The 18252-nt window shown below is 38.3% G+C and overlaps 1 protein-coding gene across 1 annotated transcript in view; it reads left to right on the forward strand.

The window, feature by feature from the left end:
• BTAF1 (B-TFIID TATA-box binding protein associated factor 1) overlaps positions 1 to 17546 on the forward strand; it is a 46726-nt gene extending 29180 nt beyond the window's left edge. The window contains exons 20-38 of the mRNA XM_086616916.1: positions 590 to 1016; positions 2030 to 2220; positions 3152 to 3305; positions 3399 to 3508; positions 6053 to 6254; positions 6639 to 6787; positions 10732 to 10884; positions 11402 to 11523; positions 11731 to 11898; positions 12077 to 12154; positions 12233 to 12362; positions 13049 to 13190; positions 13359 to 13489; positions 13919 to 14044; positions 14797 to 14949; positions 15538 to 15749; positions 15907 to 16066; positions 16676 to 16846; positions 17091 to 17546. Coding sequence (XP_086473042.1) covers positions 590 to 1016; positions 2030 to 2220; positions 3152 to 3305; positions 3399 to 3508; positions 6053 to 6254; positions 6639 to 6787; positions 10732 to 10884; positions 11402 to 11523; positions 11731 to 11898; positions 12077 to 12154; positions 12233 to 12362; positions 13049 to 13190; positions 13359 to 13489; positions 13919 to 14044; positions 14797 to 14949; positions 15538 to 15749; positions 15907 to 16066; positions 16676 to 16846; positions 17091 to 17237 — 3126 coding nt within the window. The 3' untranslated portion in view covers positions 17238 to 17546. The remainder of the gene's footprint in view (positions 1 to 589; positions 1017 to 2029; positions 2221 to 3151; positions 3306 to 3398; positions 3509 to 6052; positions 6255 to 6638; positions 6788 to 10731; positions 10885 to 11401; positions 11524 to 11730; positions 11899 to 12076; positions 12155 to 12232; positions 12363 to 13048; positions 13191 to 13358; positions 13490 to 13918; positions 14045 to 14796; positions 14950 to 15537; positions 15750 to 15906; positions 16067 to 16675; positions 16847 to 17090) is intronic.
• Positions 17547 to 18252: the final 706 nt, after the last annotated feature.

Below are 18252 nucleotides of genomic sequence, written 5' to 3' on the forward strand. Positions count from 1 at the left end.
GTTCAGCATTTCCATGATTCCACATTGCTTTTAATCTGTTTCCTGTGAAAGACTTAAGCAGCAGTAGTCAACCAGTTGTGAGTGGGGGAGGATATGGCAAATCCTGCATCTACTGGGTTGTGCTAACTTTTTCCGTAGATTTTTTTTTTATCCCAGTCTCTTTCCTCAAAAGCAGATCAGCTTAGGAACAACTTCTTTATGCATAGGACCTTGCACATCCTTTCTGGCCTCTTGTATTCATAGCATATTCTCCTTTGCTTATCTGTCATGTGCTCATGTATTGCCAGAATATCTGGATATATCTGGCAGTTATAGGACAATCTAAATTTGGAGGAGTACGTAAACTCCTCTTTTAGCTTTGGGAATATAGACTTGAAATGTTCATAATATGGCTGACTTCCTGCTTGAGCTGTTGTTCAAGAATAGAGAAGCTACATTTTGGAACATTTCCTGCTATTTGGTGGAAAAATGGAGATGATAATACCCCATGAAGTGACTTATGTTCTGCCATGAAAACTGCAGTTTTCAGAGGATATCCCACTTAACAGTAAATGAAACAGATCTGTAACTCTTTCTCCCATTTTATTAGGTGACTTCTGTTTTCAATGAAGTGACATCATCCTTTACTTTGAATCCTATAATTCTACAACAGTTGGACAGTAAACGACAACAAGTTCAAATGACCGTTACAGAAACAAATCAAGAATGGCAAGTGTTGCATCTGCGAGTCCATACGTTTGCTGCGTGTGCAGTTGTGAACTTGCAGCAACTTCCAGAAAAACTAAATCCAGTTATAAAGCCCTTAATGGAAGCTATCAAAAAAGAGGAGAATACGCTTGTACAAAACTATGTGGCTTCATGTATAGCAAAGCTACTTCAGCAGTGTACGACAAGGTCTCCTTGTCCCAACTCAAAGATTATAAAAAATCTCTGCAACTCCCTCTGTGTGGATCCACATCTTACCCCTCTAGCAGCGTGTCCTGCACAGCCTCAGAGTAGCCATGAAAACTCGAAAGGTATGTATGATATGTAAGACTGATGGGATTCTTAAAATATGTCTGCGTGTCTCTGAACTGTTGAAATGAGTGTTTCAGTGAGTCTTGTTTTCAGTGTTTTTAACATGTCACTGAGTCTTCATTTGTTAGTAATTATTCAAGTATCTTACACTACACACTGTGTACAACTAATGATGTGTATAGTTTTCAGAAACTTTACGTATAAAAGACCGTTGTTTTAATTTTCAGTTATTTACTGTTATTATCCACTTATGATTGCATTTCATTTGCATGTGTTATGAAGCTTTGCATTGAAATTGACTCAGTATGGAAATTAGAGTAGCCTGTTAGAAAAAAGTCTGACTTGTGTTATGTTCCATAGGCTAATAGTAAGATAATAAAAGATGAAGACAGTGTTCAAAATGACCAAATAATCCTGGGTGCACTACGGTCATGGATTTTCTTTAAATGACTGTCCCTTGCTAAATATGGATGGATTGAATGAACAACACAAATTAAGACCATAATACTGTCAAAGATTCTAACGTGCTTTAAGATTTGACCATCCTCCTTCGTCTCAGAGTAGAATAACATTCATATCTGATTGAAAATTAAGCTGATTAGTGTAATTAGAAACAACAAATGCAAAGATACTGAGGGCATCTGCTATTGTATCATGATTCAAGTCTTGAACTGTTCAAGTTTGTTTAAACTTTAGAACATAATGTGTTAGTTTACATACTGTGCAAACTTTTTATATTTGACTAAAGTTTTGTTACCTATATTTCTTGCTGAATAAAAATTTATGTGGCAGTTTGCACACTTAGATTTTATTATCAAGTCTGTAGTGTGCTCTTAACAGAGTAACTCTACTCTGTACTTAAATTTTTCCATCCTTGAGGACGATGGCACTTAACGTTTTGGTTTTTTAAAGCACGTTGAGATCTGCAGATGACTTGTAGGTAGCTGTCACTTCCACCTACGTTTTAAACTGCATCTTAAATTGCTGTCAGCTATTCTCTCTTTTCCTTTAGGGCCCAACTCCGATAAAGATGGGATGCATCATACAGTTACTAAGCACAGGGGAATAATTACACTGTACAGACATCAGAAAGCTGCTTTTGCCATCACAAGTCGGCGAGGTCCTGCTCCAAAAGCTCCAAAAGCCCCAGTTGCAGATCTCCCCACTGGCAGTAGTGGAAGCATTCCTACAGAACTTGATGAGGTAAATTTAAAAAACCTGCGTTTGCAACTTGCACATCCACCCCTCCCTTCCATTAGTTTCAATTCACTGGAGTTGATGGCGTTTTAAGAGGGAAGTCCCGGATGTTTTCATGAGAGAACTGACTTAACGTAAAATTTTGAGATGCAAGCAGCATATGTTAGTCAATGATGATTTAAACCTTCAGTGTGTCATTAAGAAAATTAATACTCTGGAAATATGTTACATTTAGTACAGGATATGAATATCTCAGTATAAATCCATGCAAATGGATTTCCACAAACTGTGTTGTGATTGTGTCCCATTACCCATGTTAATGTTGGTCATCTTGATGGGCAATGGAAGCTCTGAAGCATTAAAAACAATATTTGAAATACACCTGGCTTTAGGGTGTACACGACTTCCACACTTGATTTGCTAAATTTTTTGTTACTATTTTATTCATATAAAACTTCAGTGTCTTTTTAATAAGATCCTAGTCAGGACTATGATTCCTAAACAGTGTTGTCGATTTTATTCTTAATTGTTAGTGATTTTTGTCAGCTCCACTTTCTGAAGAGAGCAGGAGCAAGAGAAAGGGGTCAATAACAAATCAAGTATTGCTTTTGGGAAGTTTTGCTAGCATGTTACTGTTGTTGGTATCCTCTGTATTGGCACTGTCTGAGCTTCCGGAACTGGAACCAGTTGGAAGACTTCTTGCTGAAATGGGCCTGCGTCAGCAAAAGCTGGATCCCCAAATTTATAGGATTTAAATCTGCTACAAAAGATTTTTTTTACCTATATAAAAAAAAACTTGCAAAGAAGAAAATCGACCAGCAAATGTCATAGGTAGCTATAAACACAACCAGAATGGAATGCCTATATGCTCCTTGAAAATAATTGTTATTTTTAAATGTATCTATCCTCACTGCTTTGTTAAACCGTTTAATTCTAGGCTCAGAAGCCTTATGTTGTACAGAGAAGAGGAGCTGAATTTGCCTTATCTACTATAGCTAAACATTTTGGTGCTGAAATGGCAACAGGATTGCCACATCTCTGGGACGCTATGGTTGGTTCATTAAGGAACAACATTCACATAAATAATTTTGGTAATTAAGTTTCTGATGTAAGCTGGTTGGGGGCTGGTGGGCTAAGTGCAGTATGTCAGTCTCTAAACTGAACATCTTTTCTGTTTTTAACAGACCGAAAGTCCTTGCTGGAAAAAGGAGATGCTCCTGCCCAGGAGCTAGTAAATTCTTTACAGGTTTTTGAAACAACCGCAGCTTCAATGGATACTCAGCTACATCCTCTGGTAATCATATTCCAAAGCAGCTTTTGTATGAAGCAATTAATTCTGTTCATTGCCACTGTTTAAAATCTTTGTTTTGTAAGGCTTCTTTTTAGACCTTTTTTTAATTTTTGCTCAAATGGTATTTTTATTGTACTTGCTAGCTTGCCTGTTCTCCAGGTCCTGTATCCTACTCTTGATGAACTGAAGATATCTTTCTATCTTCAGCAGTTAAGCTGTTATGCTTCAAAGCTATTTTTTCTGTGTCCTATAGGATGTTAAATTCTGTATTTGTTTAAGCAGATTCTAGAAAAAAACACAAAAGCAAACACCTACCTACAGTTTAGACTTGGCCTATCCTTTTCTGGATCAGATGCCCAAACAAGATTGTGTCCAAAGTTTGAATTACGATAATATTTATGCCATTGTTACATTTAAATCAGTATCTCAACTCTGCTTTATTCTAATTCCAGATTTCCTAAACCTGGATAACAGACAGGCTCCCTGTGCAGGGGATTGGGAAACTTCAATTACCCCAAATCCAGTAGACTGGATTTGATTAATTTTTTCAATTATTTCTTTTTACCCACCACTTAATGTAAAAGACTTAACATCTTACGCATTTGTAGACTGACTATTTCTACTCAGGAGAGAGATCCTAAAGTTAGGATAGTTCTGTGAAAGTATCAGCTGAATGTAAAATACTGATTAAAATAAAAAGATAGAAACTAAGAAAGAAACAGAACAAGAAAGCCACTGTTATGCCTCCATCTGCATACGCTTTTCAGTACTAGCCTGTCTGTAGTACTGTAGTTCAGAATAAATATAGTCGCTGTGGAAGAGGCAGGGAGGAGGGCAACAGAATGACAGAAATATGTGAAAAGGCTCCCATGCAAGGAGTAAGTAGGCCAGAACTCTGTCTGGAAAGGCTACGATGGGAAAGGATGGCCATAAAGAATGGCTGCAGAATTCTGAGCAGATGGAGGAGATGATACATATGGAACATACAGAATTGTTTCTTATCTGTTTTAATAAAATTCTGAAGTGATTTTCAGTGGATTTAGGATATGACATGGAAAGGTCTTTTTATATATATACACACATATAGTGTGTAGTTAACATGTAGATTGGTTTTGGGGGTTCTAATACTGTACGCAGATTTAAAAAAAAAAAACATAGAAATTCAATGAGGGTGGAATAGGTTCATTAAAGCTAGTATTTAGGGACTTCTACACTAGGAAAAATGGGACCATCCATTTGCTGTGGTTTAGCCCAGCTGGCAACTACATGCTGCACAGCTCCTTGATCACCCTCCCCCACCCCTGGGAAATGGAGAAGAGAGAATTAAAGGGGAAAAGGGAAGGAGATTCATGGGTTGAGATAAGAACAAATTAATAATAATAATATATGAATATATGTATGTATAATACCATATACAGACAAGTGATGCACAAGTGATATAATTGCTCACGACCTGGTGACCAATGCCTGTCTCATCCCTGCAAACAATCCTGAAACAGATAAGTCCTGACACCGCAATCCCAGATGAGTAAGAGGCCTGAAAACAAAAAAAAGGAATGAGTGAGAGATACAGCACTTTGAGAGTCTAAGAGAGAGAGCCCTTGGAAGAGCAGGAGCTCTTCTTCCTAGTCAGCCCTCATCCATATACTGGGCATGACGCTTCATGATGTGGAATGCTTCAGTGGCCAGTTTAGCCCTCAATCCTAAGTTCAAATCATAGGGGAGTTGTGGATGCTTTGTCCCAGCCATGCTCCCCGCCCAGCCTCTAGTGCTCCTGCACACTGGCAAGAACACAGCAAGCTGAAAAGTCCTTGATGTTTCAGTACGAACTATAAATATTAGTGCTCATCAATGTTTTTCTCATGAGTCCCATACTAAATCCAAAACACAGAGCTATTCTAGCTGCTAAAAACTAACTCTGTCCCAGTCAACACTAGGACATGGTTTAAGATATCTGACATAAAAATGTACTTGTGCTGATGAAAGAGGAAAAAAAAAAGGCGTGTGCATACACATATACTCGCTTGGGAAGATGTGAATTTCCTTCTGGGTTGTCTGTCTTGTCACACAGAGTTAATAAGACTCCCAACATGGATAACTCATATCTGCCTAAACATAAATGAGATGAGTCTAGGACAAATTTGCTAGCTGGAAGCAATTCTTTAATCTACATATCTCTATTTAAGCAATAATTCTTTTTTTTAATAGAAAGCTCTCAGTACTTAGTACTGTATTTTTCCAGTGCGAAACACTTCCTTAATGATCAAGAGCTTTTTTGATTTGCATTTTGACTAAAACCTTAAACACTTTGTTACTTTCTGAATTTTAACTGTATTGGGGAGTAATACTTGTTCAAATTCAATTGTCTATTTCTTCTGAAACAATTTTTTGATTCTAAACAATTAGATCTTGTGAAGGAGCTGTTTCAAGCTTTCTTTGTGAGGCAATGGTGACTTTAAAAAAGACTGTTTACTTCAAAATAATTCAGTAATTTGTTTATAATTCATATTAACCTTTTTTCTCCCCCCACTCTCTTCTTCTATTCAGTTAATACAGCATTTGCCTCATCTTTATATGTGCCTTCAACATCCCAGCACTGCAGTGAGACACATGGCTGCTCGTTGTGTAGGTGTTATGAGCAAAATAGCTACCATGGCAACAATGAATATCTTCCTAGAGAAAGTTCTGCCGTGGCTGGGAGCAATAGATGACAACACCAAACAAGAAGGTGCAATTGAAGCACTTGCGTGTATCCTTGCTTGAGTATTCAAAAATGCAGAAGCCTCTTGCAGTTGCATAATTTTTGGGAAAACTGTTGCCTGCAAAAAATGGGAGGAGGAATGAAAGAAAATGTTAATTTTTCCTGTAGACAAGAAATGCAAGAAGCTTTCATTTCCATTGCTATTATTTTATCTATCAAATGAAGTTTTGGTGGAGGTAATTCAGTTTCTCAAACCATGGAATTCACTGAGCTGAATGTTGCCTCCCACGCCCCCGGCTTTGTTAGCAGTCCTGTTCATCTGGATGTGATGTATTAATGGCTTTTACCTATCGAGTGTGAAATCCGCCAGGTGTATACTGATGTCAGACAATCCTGAAGTGGTAAAAACTATTTCCTTAATAACTGATCCAGGTGTAATGGAGCAGCTGGATGTTGGTATTGTTCCATACATTGTTCTTCTAGTGGTTCCAGTTCTGGGTAGGATGAGTGATCAGACAGACAGTGTACGTTTTATGGCTACTCAGTGCTTTGCAACGCTAATTAGGCTAATGCCTCTTGAGGTAAGCTCAAGTTGTAAGTATACTGAGCATGTGAACTGTCCTGTAACCACTTTTTCACCAGCTACAAAGTCTAAACTTCTGGCTTTTTAAACACTGGATGGAAACTGGTTTTATAGATGTTGAGTCCATGTCAGATAATTGAAGATGCAGGCTTTATAATGTAAAATGAGTAAAATCGACCCCTCTGTTAGTAATTTTCTAAATTAATGCTAAAGTAAAATTCTTCTTTATAAGAAACTCATTTCAACTGTGCACATGAAGTTAAAGTGTATATTTGTTGATTTTGTGTGTAATGCTTCTTTTGCTAGTTTTGGCTCAAAAGTCTAAGGAGTTATATGTGCACTGTCCCCTAGGTATATGTGTTGTGTATGTGGTCAAGAGGAATGCATAAAGAAGCAATACTGATTTAATGAGAATAAAATGAAATGGCAGTAGTAGATATAGTGTGGAGACAAGTACGCTTACTTACTCGTAGTTCTTAAAATCAAAAAGCCGTACCCTACAGCTTTGGGCAAGATATTCCATGTATTATGATCCAGTAGTGTTTAGTCAGTACAGATTTGATTCAGTTTTTCACTCCTACTACAACTTGCATACCTCAGGCACTTTCTAATATTGCACTTGAAGGACTACAAAGCTTCTAAGTAACTTATTTTCACCACCAGATGGTAATAGAAGACAGTTCAGAATTCATTTGCATGTTTCTAATGGAAAAAAAAGACAGTTTAATGGGTTTAGTATCTTTTATTATCTCAGTTTTTAATTTAGCATAATAGAACCCTAGTATCTGATAACCTAGTGATCTGCCATAAACGGAGTGCTTTCTTTCTGTATGCTTGCACTGAAATGTTGAAAAAGTTCGAAGTGAGCAAAGTAGAAATTAATTTCTGTCATGCTGCTGTTTATGCCAGTGCCATTCACGCCAGTGCCCTTCTTCGTATGCATCCTAAATACAGTCCTATGGAATACATGTAGCTTTCATTTTTTTTTAAAGCTATTTTATAGAATTTAGTGAGCATCTCAATGCAGAATACTTGTTTTATTAATTGTCTACATATGCATGATCAGTTCATGGTTTTTTTCTGTAGTTACTCCATAACTCCCTTAGGACTTCCCTTTCCAGTTAGTGTCAGATATTGAACTGTATTAAATACACAGACTTAGAAATACGCAAACTGAGAGTGAAGTAGATTAATAATGAGAGAAAAATTATAGAATCATAGAATGGTTAGGGTTGGAAGGGACCTTAAAGATCATCTAGTTCCAGCCCCCCTGCCATGGGCAGAGAAATCCTCCACTACACCAGGTTGCCCAAGGCCTCATCCAACCTGGCCTTGAACACTGCCAGGGATGGGGCATCCACAACTTCTCAGGGCAACCTGTTCCAGTGCCTCACTACCCTCAATGTAAAAAATTTCTTCCTTATATCTAATCGAAATCTCCCCTCTTTCAGTTTAAATCCATTGCCCCTTGTCCTATCACTACACACCCTTGTAAAAAGTCCCTCTCCAGCTTTCCTGTAGGCCCCCTTTAGGTACTGGAAAGCTGCTATAAGATCACCCCGGAGCCTTCTCTTCTCCAGGCTGAACAGCCCCAACTCTCTCGGCCTGTCTTCATAGCAGAGGTGCTCCAGCCCTCGGATCATCTTCGTGGCCCTCCTCTGGACTTGCTCCAGTAGCTCCATGTCCTTCTTGTGGTGGGGACTCCAGAGCTGAACACAGTATTCTAGGTGGGGTCTCATGAGAGCTGAGTAGAGGGGCAGAATCACTTCCCTCGACCTGCTGGCCACACTTCTTTTGATACAGCCCAGGATATGATTTGCTTTCTGGGCTGGCAGCGCACATTGCCGGCTCATGTTGAGCTTCTCATCCACCAGCACTCCCAAGTCCTTTTCCTCAGGGCTGCTCTCGATCCATTCTCTGCCCAGCCTGTACTTGTGCTTGGGATTGCCCCGACCCACGTGCAGGACCTTGCACTTGGCCTTGTTGAACTTCATGAGGTTCTCCAGCCTGTCAAGGTCCCTCTGGATGGCATCCCTTCCCTCCAGCATGTCCACAACACCACACAACTTGGTGTCATCTGCAAACTTGCTGAGGGTGCACTCAATCCCACTGTCCATGTCTCCAACAAAGATGTTAAGTAGCACTGGTCCCAGTACTGACCCCTGAGGAACACCACTCGTCACAGGCCTCCCGTGGACATTGAACTGTAGACAAAATACCATTATTGTTGTGGGACACTCTTTTGAACATTAGCAATTTTAAATGTTAGGCTCAACAAGGAGTTTAAATTGATAACTGTAGAGGAGTTGGAGTCATCACAGTGGAAAGAGTAGGAGGTAGATTGATAGGGACTAGGGAAATACTTTATTAAGGAATCCTTCTTTGTCTATGAAAACTTGATAATAAAGCAATTTAAATCCCAAAGTTTCACATGTGCTTTGTGTGAAAAAATTTTATGGAGTGGTGTTTTACGGATACATCGGAAGACTCTTTAGGGTAGTCTTGGAGATATTTCATAAGAAAAACTCCTACAGTTTTCAGTAGTTATAGTGGTATTATTTAAACAAAAACTTTCCGCTCTTTCAATTTTGTGTCCATGAAGCATGATTTCCAGTTCTGGAACAAAATGAAGAGTCTGTCTTGTCTTTTGTGTTTGTTTGCTGGCATTTTATATACGGCCTGAAATGCAAGATCCAAATTCAGCTGCTGGATAAGTAAAAGTTAGAGATCTGAATAAGCTTGGAGTTTCTAATCTGTATTTTTGTGTTGGATTCTAATTGTGAGGAATTGGAAACAATAGCAATAAATTAGTTGGGAGAACTTAGCTATGCTGAGTTTCCTCTGTCTTTATTCTCAGTTTCATTATTCATTCAACCATAAAAATGAAAATGTGGCTGAGAGAAGGATTGTAAGAGAAATGGTTAAGCTTAATCTCTTCTGTTTTATTGATAAGTAATCGTGCTACAAATTCACAATATACTTAAAGCAAATTGCTTGACGTGGTATTCACACTTCAGCCATGGTTCTTTCAGAAGGGGAGGGTCAGAAGAGCAGCTGAGCAAATGGGCTGTTGTCTGTGTGCATGTACATAAATACCCTGTTGAGGCACTTCTAGCATCTGAAATCTGAGTTAGTTTTCCCTCTTTCTTATTAACCAAATACATTGTGGAATTATTTGATATAGAGGAGTTCTTCCCAGCCAGGAGCCCTGCCTAAGTGATTAGTAACTTGGGTTTTGAAGTAAAGCTAACTAAAGATGGAGGTGGCCCAGAAAACTGGGATGACAGATGTGATGGAAAATATCAATGCCTCTTTTGCTACTGTATATTATTAGCAAGCAAGAATGTCTGAGCATATTGAGTCCCCAGATGGCTTCCTAGGTACTGCCCATACCAGGCCAGAAGCCCAAAGAATCCAAGGTCTGCTGCTATAAATGTGGAGGTTTTTCTTTTTCCTAGTAGTTTCCAACTGCTTGAAAGCATCCTATGGATTTCAGTATCACTTTAGTTCTAATTCTACTAACATATGCAGGAGAAAAATCTGTCTAACTTTGGATGGTAGATTGTGGCTAAGGAGAAATAAGTGTCAAAGGATTCCCTAGCCAGCCAGATAGACTGTCTGATGAGAGGTAGAATAGCTCAGTCTTTGTGAAATCTTACAAGCATGACCAGCATTTCCCCTTTCCTATACAATTGTTTCAAGCTTTTCAGTGTGTCCTTTGAGGCAGAATTAGTCTTTTGCACCCTGCAACCCTGGATGAGTTGATCTGCAAGGAATCAAAATCCAAACTCAGTACTACAATTGTTTATACAGTTGAGAAGATGGCAGATCTTTGCCGTCTGTTTAACATGTCTAAGATAGTATGAGGTTTTATTTCTTATTCCCTGTGTGAGAAATAAGTACTGTAGCCCTTACATTACTGCTTTAAAAATATTATCCTAGGCTGGTATACCAGATCCACCAAACATGTCTGAAGAATTAATCCGAATGAAAGCTAAAGAACGTCATTTTCTGGAACAATTACTGGATGGGAAAAAACTGGAAAACTATAAAATTCCAGTACCAATCAAAGCAGAGCTCAGAAAGTATCAGCAGGTAACAGCTTATACTTTTGTTTTAAATGAGCAGTAAGTACCAGTCTGATAACGATTTTATGGAAGGGTAGGAATTGTTTGGGTGCTGGGTCTTTTTGCTTGTGGGTTTTTTTGTTGGGTACTTAGCTGTGCAGTGTATATCTTGAACTCTTGGCTAAGGAAGAACAAATTAAGTAATGTATGCCGTTTACACTGTTTTTGTTGTAATGATATTCCCTCCCCTCCTCTGGATTGTCTTTTTTCTCAAGGAATGGCCAACGGGCTCTGCCTTGCTTAGGCTGGCTGTGGCAGCTCGCCCGTGTAAAGCCAGGCCTCCTACTGCTTGGCTGCTTATTGTTTCTCCCTTCATTCCTTCTCTGCTTTATGTAAATGGGCTCTCCTGGGTGCATTCACGGTGGGCAGCAGGCTCAGAATTTGGCAGCGATGGATGACAGAACGTACGGGTGTTTGAACTGAAGCCTAAGTAGCTATGAGCCAGTTTTTACTTCTGAGGCACCCTTCTAATTTTCTGATTTCAGGATGGAGTGAACTGGCTGGCGTTTCTCAATAAATACAAACTTCACGGAATTCTTTGTGATGACATGGGCTTAGGAAAAACTTTACAATCTATTTGCATTCTTGCAGGTGATCATTGCCTCAGGTAAGCTTAAACAAATGACATTGTATCTTAAAGGCTTTAATGATAGGTTTTATCTATGGTAATGACTCTGGACGCAGTCCTGGGCAACTGGCTGTAGGTGGCTCTGCTTGAGCAGTGAGGCTGGACCAGGTGACCTCCAGAGGTCCCATCCAACCTCAACTATTATGTGAAAAACAAATTTTTGAACTTGTTTTGATACTCTTAAAGGGCTCAGGAATATGCAAGAACAAAACTGGTGGACAGTGTTCCTCTTCCCTCCTTGGTGGTGTGCCCTCCTACACTCACAGGACACTGGGTGGATGAAGTGGGCAAATTTTGCTCCAAGGAGTATCTTAATCCTTTGCACTATACAGGACCTCCTACTGAGAGAGCAAGGTAATGTAATGTGTTTTGCATTTATGACCTGGGTAAAATATCACACACAGAATTTTGCAATTCATTTTGCTACTAAAGCATAGTCTGTGGGCATGGTAGAACTTGTGATGGTACCTTTAAAGGCTGGAATAATAACCTGTGTAAGGAACGCTTCAGTTATGATCTCTTTTTTCTTCAGATTACAACACCAGGTGAAAAGACACAATCTCATAGTGGCCTCATATGATGTTGTGAGAAATGACATTGACTTCTTCAGGTAAGAATTGGTTTGTTTTCTGAGGTTTTTAACAGGTTAGAATTGTAAATGTTACTTAAGTCTGTTCTTCTTTTCTAGAAATATTAAGTTTAATTACTGCATTCTTGATGAAGGCCATGTAATAAAAAATGGAAAAACAAAGCTGTCAAAAGCAGTAAAACAGCTGACTGCCAATTACAGGATAATTCTTTCTGGGACACCGATCCAGGTAACTGCTGTTGTTTTTTCCAAAGGAGTTGGGTGAGTAGTAGAGAACAAGCAAGAGATCTATTTTGCAGTCTGTTTTAATCATGCTGTTTATCAGAGTTGTTTTGTTCGAAGTATACATGGTTAAAAAAGCCTTTTATTGCTAAATACTTGACACTACATCTTTTTCCTTTCTCAGTATACCCATGCATAGGGGAATGGGTGCAGGATCCATGGTACTACTGGGGCTCAAAAGCTGGCAACAAGACTTTCTCTACAACTTGTTCTTTAAGTAGCAGGCAGGGAAGGGGAGAGAGCATTTCCTTATGCCTCTAGTGAAACTAGCCAGAAACTCAGCTCTTGAACTCCAGACCTGGGGCTTTGTCCTAATGACTTGTCTCTGGAGTATCTGTTTCACCCAGGACTATGACCACTGGTGTCTCTCGGGTTTTGTTGTCCAGAACAACTCAGGGTGTGGCTTAAGACATCAGACACAGTAGAAAGTCCATTTATATGTTAAAAGTGCACGTAACTTTTCATCAGCTAGGTTGATGAAAGGGCCACCATGCTCCAGGAGCTCGAAAAATGTTGAAGTGTTATGTTGGTAGTGTTTTATAGGCAGTGTTAAACGTGTGGAAGTGTTTCTGATAACTTGTAACAATTCACAACTTTTGAAAATAATTTAACAAACATTTCTTTTATGTTCAGAACAACGTCTTAGAGTTGTGGTCGTTGTTTGACTTCCTTATGCCAGGATTTTTGGGCACTGAACGCCAATTTGCAGCTCGTTACGGCAAACCAATACTGGCAAGTAGAGATGCCCGAAGCTCCAGTCGTGAACAAGAGGCTGGTAAGGATCCAAAGTTAAATCTTGGCTTTCTTCCTTTAAATGAGAACTGCCAATGAAAAGAGAAAGTGCAGTCGGTTCACATGTATGACACTGGTGGGGCAGGGCTGAATGTTTTGAATAATCTTTTCTTGGTTTTTTCTAAAGTGCTGCTTCTGTTACCTTCACTAGGGATTCTTGCAATGGAAGCACTGCACCGCCAGGTTCTGCCATTCCTGCTACGGAGAATGAAAGAGGATGTACTGCAAGATCTACCACCCAAAATTATTCAAGATTATTACTGTATTCTCAGTCCTCTACAGGTATGCTTAAAAAGTGGCTGGAAGCTTAGGTTTTCTCAGCACAGTTAAGGCCACAAAGGAATCACTTCTGTATTCCTGAGTCAAGCTGATGTCAGCTCTGACATTTTCTGGGACAACAGGACTAAAAATTTTTTCTAGTATTTGTTTAAAAACTAATTTCAGTACAGAGTATTTCTTTAGCTTAATTTCTGGCATGGTTCTACAAGAACATCTAGGCATCTGCAGATTTTTTTAAACAATATTTTCCAAGCTGAAACAAACTAAATCGCAAGAGATTCCACTGTTAATATTGATCTTGTGCTATGTATAAAATAGCTTTCTTGATTTATGATAATTCAGAATTTTAACTCGAAACTAAATTCTAAAAATTACTGTCCTACTCTCAGGGAAAACACATTCTCATTCTTTTGTCTGGGGGTTGGTCTACAGGTTCAGCTTTATGAAGATTTTGCCAAGTCTCGTGCCAAGTGTGATATTGATGAAACAGTTTCTTCAATTTCACTGAATGAAGAAACTGAAAAACCAAAGCTGAAAGCTACAGGTCATGTATTTCAGGTACGGATTTCTTCAGTAATTTTTACTACCTCTTTGGTTAATTTCTGGTTTTATTAAATAATGAAAATCAAAATAGTTAACCTACATATTTGTGGCCATATGATCTAAGTAAAATATTTAGATTTTGGATTGGATTGCCTGGAAGGTGATGTATAGCTATTATGCTTAAATTGTGGGTTTGTGTCGTAAATGATATAAAACAGTCTTAAATTTTTTAATGTGTTCTGCTCAACTAGTGTTCAGCTGTTTTGTCATCTTGGATGCTACTCTCAATTAAAAACTGATAACCAACTGCAAAACCTCAGAACAAGAGGGAATTAATCAGTTGTTACACTTAAAAATTAAGATTCTAAAACATAAACAAAAAAGTTTAAGGTTAGATCTGAATTTATAAAGGTGCATGGTCTTAAGGAACTGCAGATTAAGTCTTGGCTACTTGAAAACAACAGTTCTCAAAGGCTCTGCGCAGCTCCCAAACCCATCTACTATATCCATGCTCACAAGAAGGTGTGGGAAATGGTAGTCTTTGTGCACTGTTCCTGCAACAGGAACCAAGATCATTGTGCTCCTAACAGTTATTGGACACAGTTTGAAATACAGATTTTCTTAATATAAATGTGCAACTTTAATGAAAAACACTCTGAAGTCCAACTTGTGGAATGTGGTTGAATGGCCCCCATACTTGTATTAAACAGAAAAAGGACAAACAAAATTGATTACATTGTTGCTAATGTTTAATTTCCTAAATAAAGGCACTGCAGTACTTACGGAAGCTATGCAACCATCCAGCATTAGTGTTAACAACCCAACATCCCGAATATAAAAGAATTACGGAGCAACTTGCAGCTCATAATTCATCCCTCCGAGATATCCAACATGCACCTAAGCTGTCTGCTTTAAAACAAGTAAGTAGACTTGGAATATTGTGCCTTGAATTTCCTAAATGTGTCTACCGATGTTACGGTTCTGAAGTTTTGTTTCAAGACTTCATCAATGTGAAACTGATCTTAAAACAGCAGTTAAGTAGCAAATGAAATAGAGTAAAAGGGGTTTTTAGGCACATGCCTTATTTTTCCTGTTAATTCAAAGGGGAGGGGGAAGCACAAGCTTCCTTCAAAGTGATGTTCACATAATTTTTGCTGCCTTGTCAAAAACCTGACTTTTATTCTGTTTTTCATTCCTGTCCTTGTTACAGAACAAACTTTCTCCTATTTATTATACAGAAGACTATTAGCTTGATAAAGTTAGATTGCATTACATACTTAAATTCTATTGTAAAGAGAAATTAAGAGAATGATTATTCTGTTGACTTTTAAATTTTCGTAGTTTGACAGTGAAGCCAAACTTTGCATTGTCATTTGAGTGTCATTTACAGACTTCTTTCTGTAGTTTATTTTTTCTCTTATTTCTACTTTTGATACTCCATCAATGTCAAATTTACATGAGATCTACTGTCATTTTAATGATATCCTTTAATGCTCTTTTACTTTAAGCTGCTGATAGATTGTGGTTTGGGGAATGGTGGATCTTCGGAAAGCGGTACTGAAGCTGTTGTGGCCCAGCACAGAGTGCTTATCTTCTGTCAACTTAAGAGCATGCTGGATATAGTGGAGCATGACCTTCTCAGACCTCAGTTACCTTCAGTTACTTATTTACGACTAGATGGCAGCATACCTGCTGGTCAGAGGCATTCCATTGTTTCACGGTAAGCATATCCCTTCATAACCAAAATAAGGCCAACTGTAATCAACTATATTATTTATATGGTACAAAATTGTTCTTTTGTCTGCCTCAAAGCAGTTGAAGTTCATAAATGCATTACTGAAATGAAATTTACCATGCTTAACTTCTTTTGTATGCAGGTTTAATAATGACCCATCTATAGACGTTCTGTTGCTCACCACTCATGTTGGTGGACTGGGACTTAACTTAACAGGGGCTGATACAGTAGTATTTGTGGAACATGACTGGAACCCAATGAGAGACCTGCAAGCCATGGATCGGGCACATCGTATTGGGCAGGTGAAAAACTGCATTTCCCATAAGTTCTTTTTCCTTGCTGAGCTCTTGTTTCTTTGAATTTGGAAAAGGTGGTAGCATATAATAAAAATGACATCTGGTGGTTTCCACCAAGCTTTCATTCATACTGCTTTCTTGCAAATATGCCAGATGTTGAAGTGTGTACTTTCCTATCCTATCCCATCCCCAACTTGGCATGCCTGCTCTTCTGTACTTCCTGAGCTGCTGAGAAGAGACCAGGGAAGAATCACCCTTCAGTGGAGGAAGAGATGCAACTGCGACAAGGAACTGAAGGGAAGCCCCATAGGGTTGTCCATCTCTGATGCCTGGACAGGGAAAGAATGACTGCTGTTAATCTCCCTCTACAGCTGTAAAAAGCAGTGAATTGTTAACTTCCCAAGTACAGATGCAATTGCAGGTGCCTCTACTATCTGCTGGCATAGTCTCATTCTTTTTGTCTAACATCAGTCAGATTTATTGAGTACAATTACTGAAGGGTAACTCCAGGCCAAACTGCTTCCAGCCTGTCCGTGATGAATACTAAAAGATTATGCTTTCTTGAATACCTAAGTTGATACTTCTGAGCTAAGTGGGCTTTTTTTTTCCTTTCAGAAACGTGTTGTTAATGTGTATCGCCTGATAACCAGGGGAACTCTGGAGGAAAAGATTATGGGTCTTCAAAAGTTCAAAATGAATATTGCAAATACAGTGATCAGCCAAGAAAACACAAGCCTACAGAGCATGGGAACAGAACAGCTTCTTGATCTGTTCACTCTTGACAAGGTAAAGAACCATTTTTACAAATACCTACCAAAAATAGAGTAAGCTTAGGAAGAAGCTTTGCTTTAAAATGTAAAATTTCATCAGACAAACACTTTGAAGTTGGAATGGTGAATAGTAGACAGCTCTCTAAAAAACAGAAGGGAAGTGATATTCCCCAAAAAGAATCATCAGACTTCGAAGAGTTTAATATATTCCTGAAAACATTATTCTGTTTATTAATTGTGTTTTTTTCTCTTTCGTGAAGGATGGAAAAACTGAAAAAGCAGATACCTCTACCTCTTCTGGGAAAGCATCAATGAAATCAGTACTCGAAAACCTTGGAGAACTATGGGATCAAGAACAGTATGACACTGAATACAGTCTTGAAAACTTTATGCATTCATTAAAGTAACCATCATATATTTGTAATACAACTGCTGCTAGTTCACATATTTTTCTGCTGATATTCAGCAAACTTCAAAGTATATATAGTGAACCTTTAGCTTAACATGTAAATAGACTTATCGAAAGAAGAATCTTCAGAAGACTGGCACTGAGCAGTGTCACCTGTTTCACTGGGGAGTTATTCTATCCTAAATGTTTGCACTGTATAAAAGAAATTTAAATGTAAACATTGTGAGGTGGCTTGAATTTTACTTGTTCTGAACGGCTGCAAATTCTTACTTGGTAGAAGAACAAAACAAAGCAAGATTTTACATATGTTAACAAGTGTTACTTCTGTTTGGAAGTTAAGTCCACCATTCTTTCTTTCTGTATCTATAATAGCTTTGTACAGTTGTTTCAGTGAGTACTTCAGGTTGTTCAGTGTACATTTTTCTTTTAAATACAAATTGCTTTTATGGTGTATTAAAAAACAATTTTCAAGTTAAACTTTCATTCAGATCATTTCAGGACTTGTATCACCAGAGGTAAAGCCTAGAAGCCTTGAAAGTATTGGATAATTAAATGGCACTAGGTATCTGCACCCACCTTTGTATATTGAGTATAAATATATTATGCTCTTCAGTCTTCTGACACCATCTTGAGAGAACAGCTGACTTGAACTTTTTAATGTAACGAGCTATATTAAATACAGGTAATGGCCTATTTGAGGCCATGTTTGCATCCTGTTAGCAGGGGTGTACTTTTTTAACTTATCTATAAGGCTAGAATATAGCCACTTTGAGAGATGCATGTATTCAGTATGTTTCAATCCTATATATTTTTTGTAACTAAAAGAAGAAAATAAATATACAGACAGACGTTTTCCAGAAGTAGATTTTACACTGTCTAGGATTCTAAAATCCATGTTAAAGTGACTGTTTACTAAACTGATGCATGATTTAAAGCTTCTTAAAGGAATAGGGAGGACTTTTTTTCTTTAGGAGAAAATACACATAGAAATACCTACATTCAGTTTGAGGGAA

This window comes from Tauraco erythrolophus, chromosome 9 (assembly GCF_009769465.1).
Source record: "Tauraco erythrolophus isolate bTauEry1 chromosome 9, bTauEry1.pri, whole genome shotgun sequence".
NCBI lineage: Eukaryota > Metazoa > Chordata > Aves > Musophagiformes > Musophagidae > Tauraco > Tauraco erythrolophus.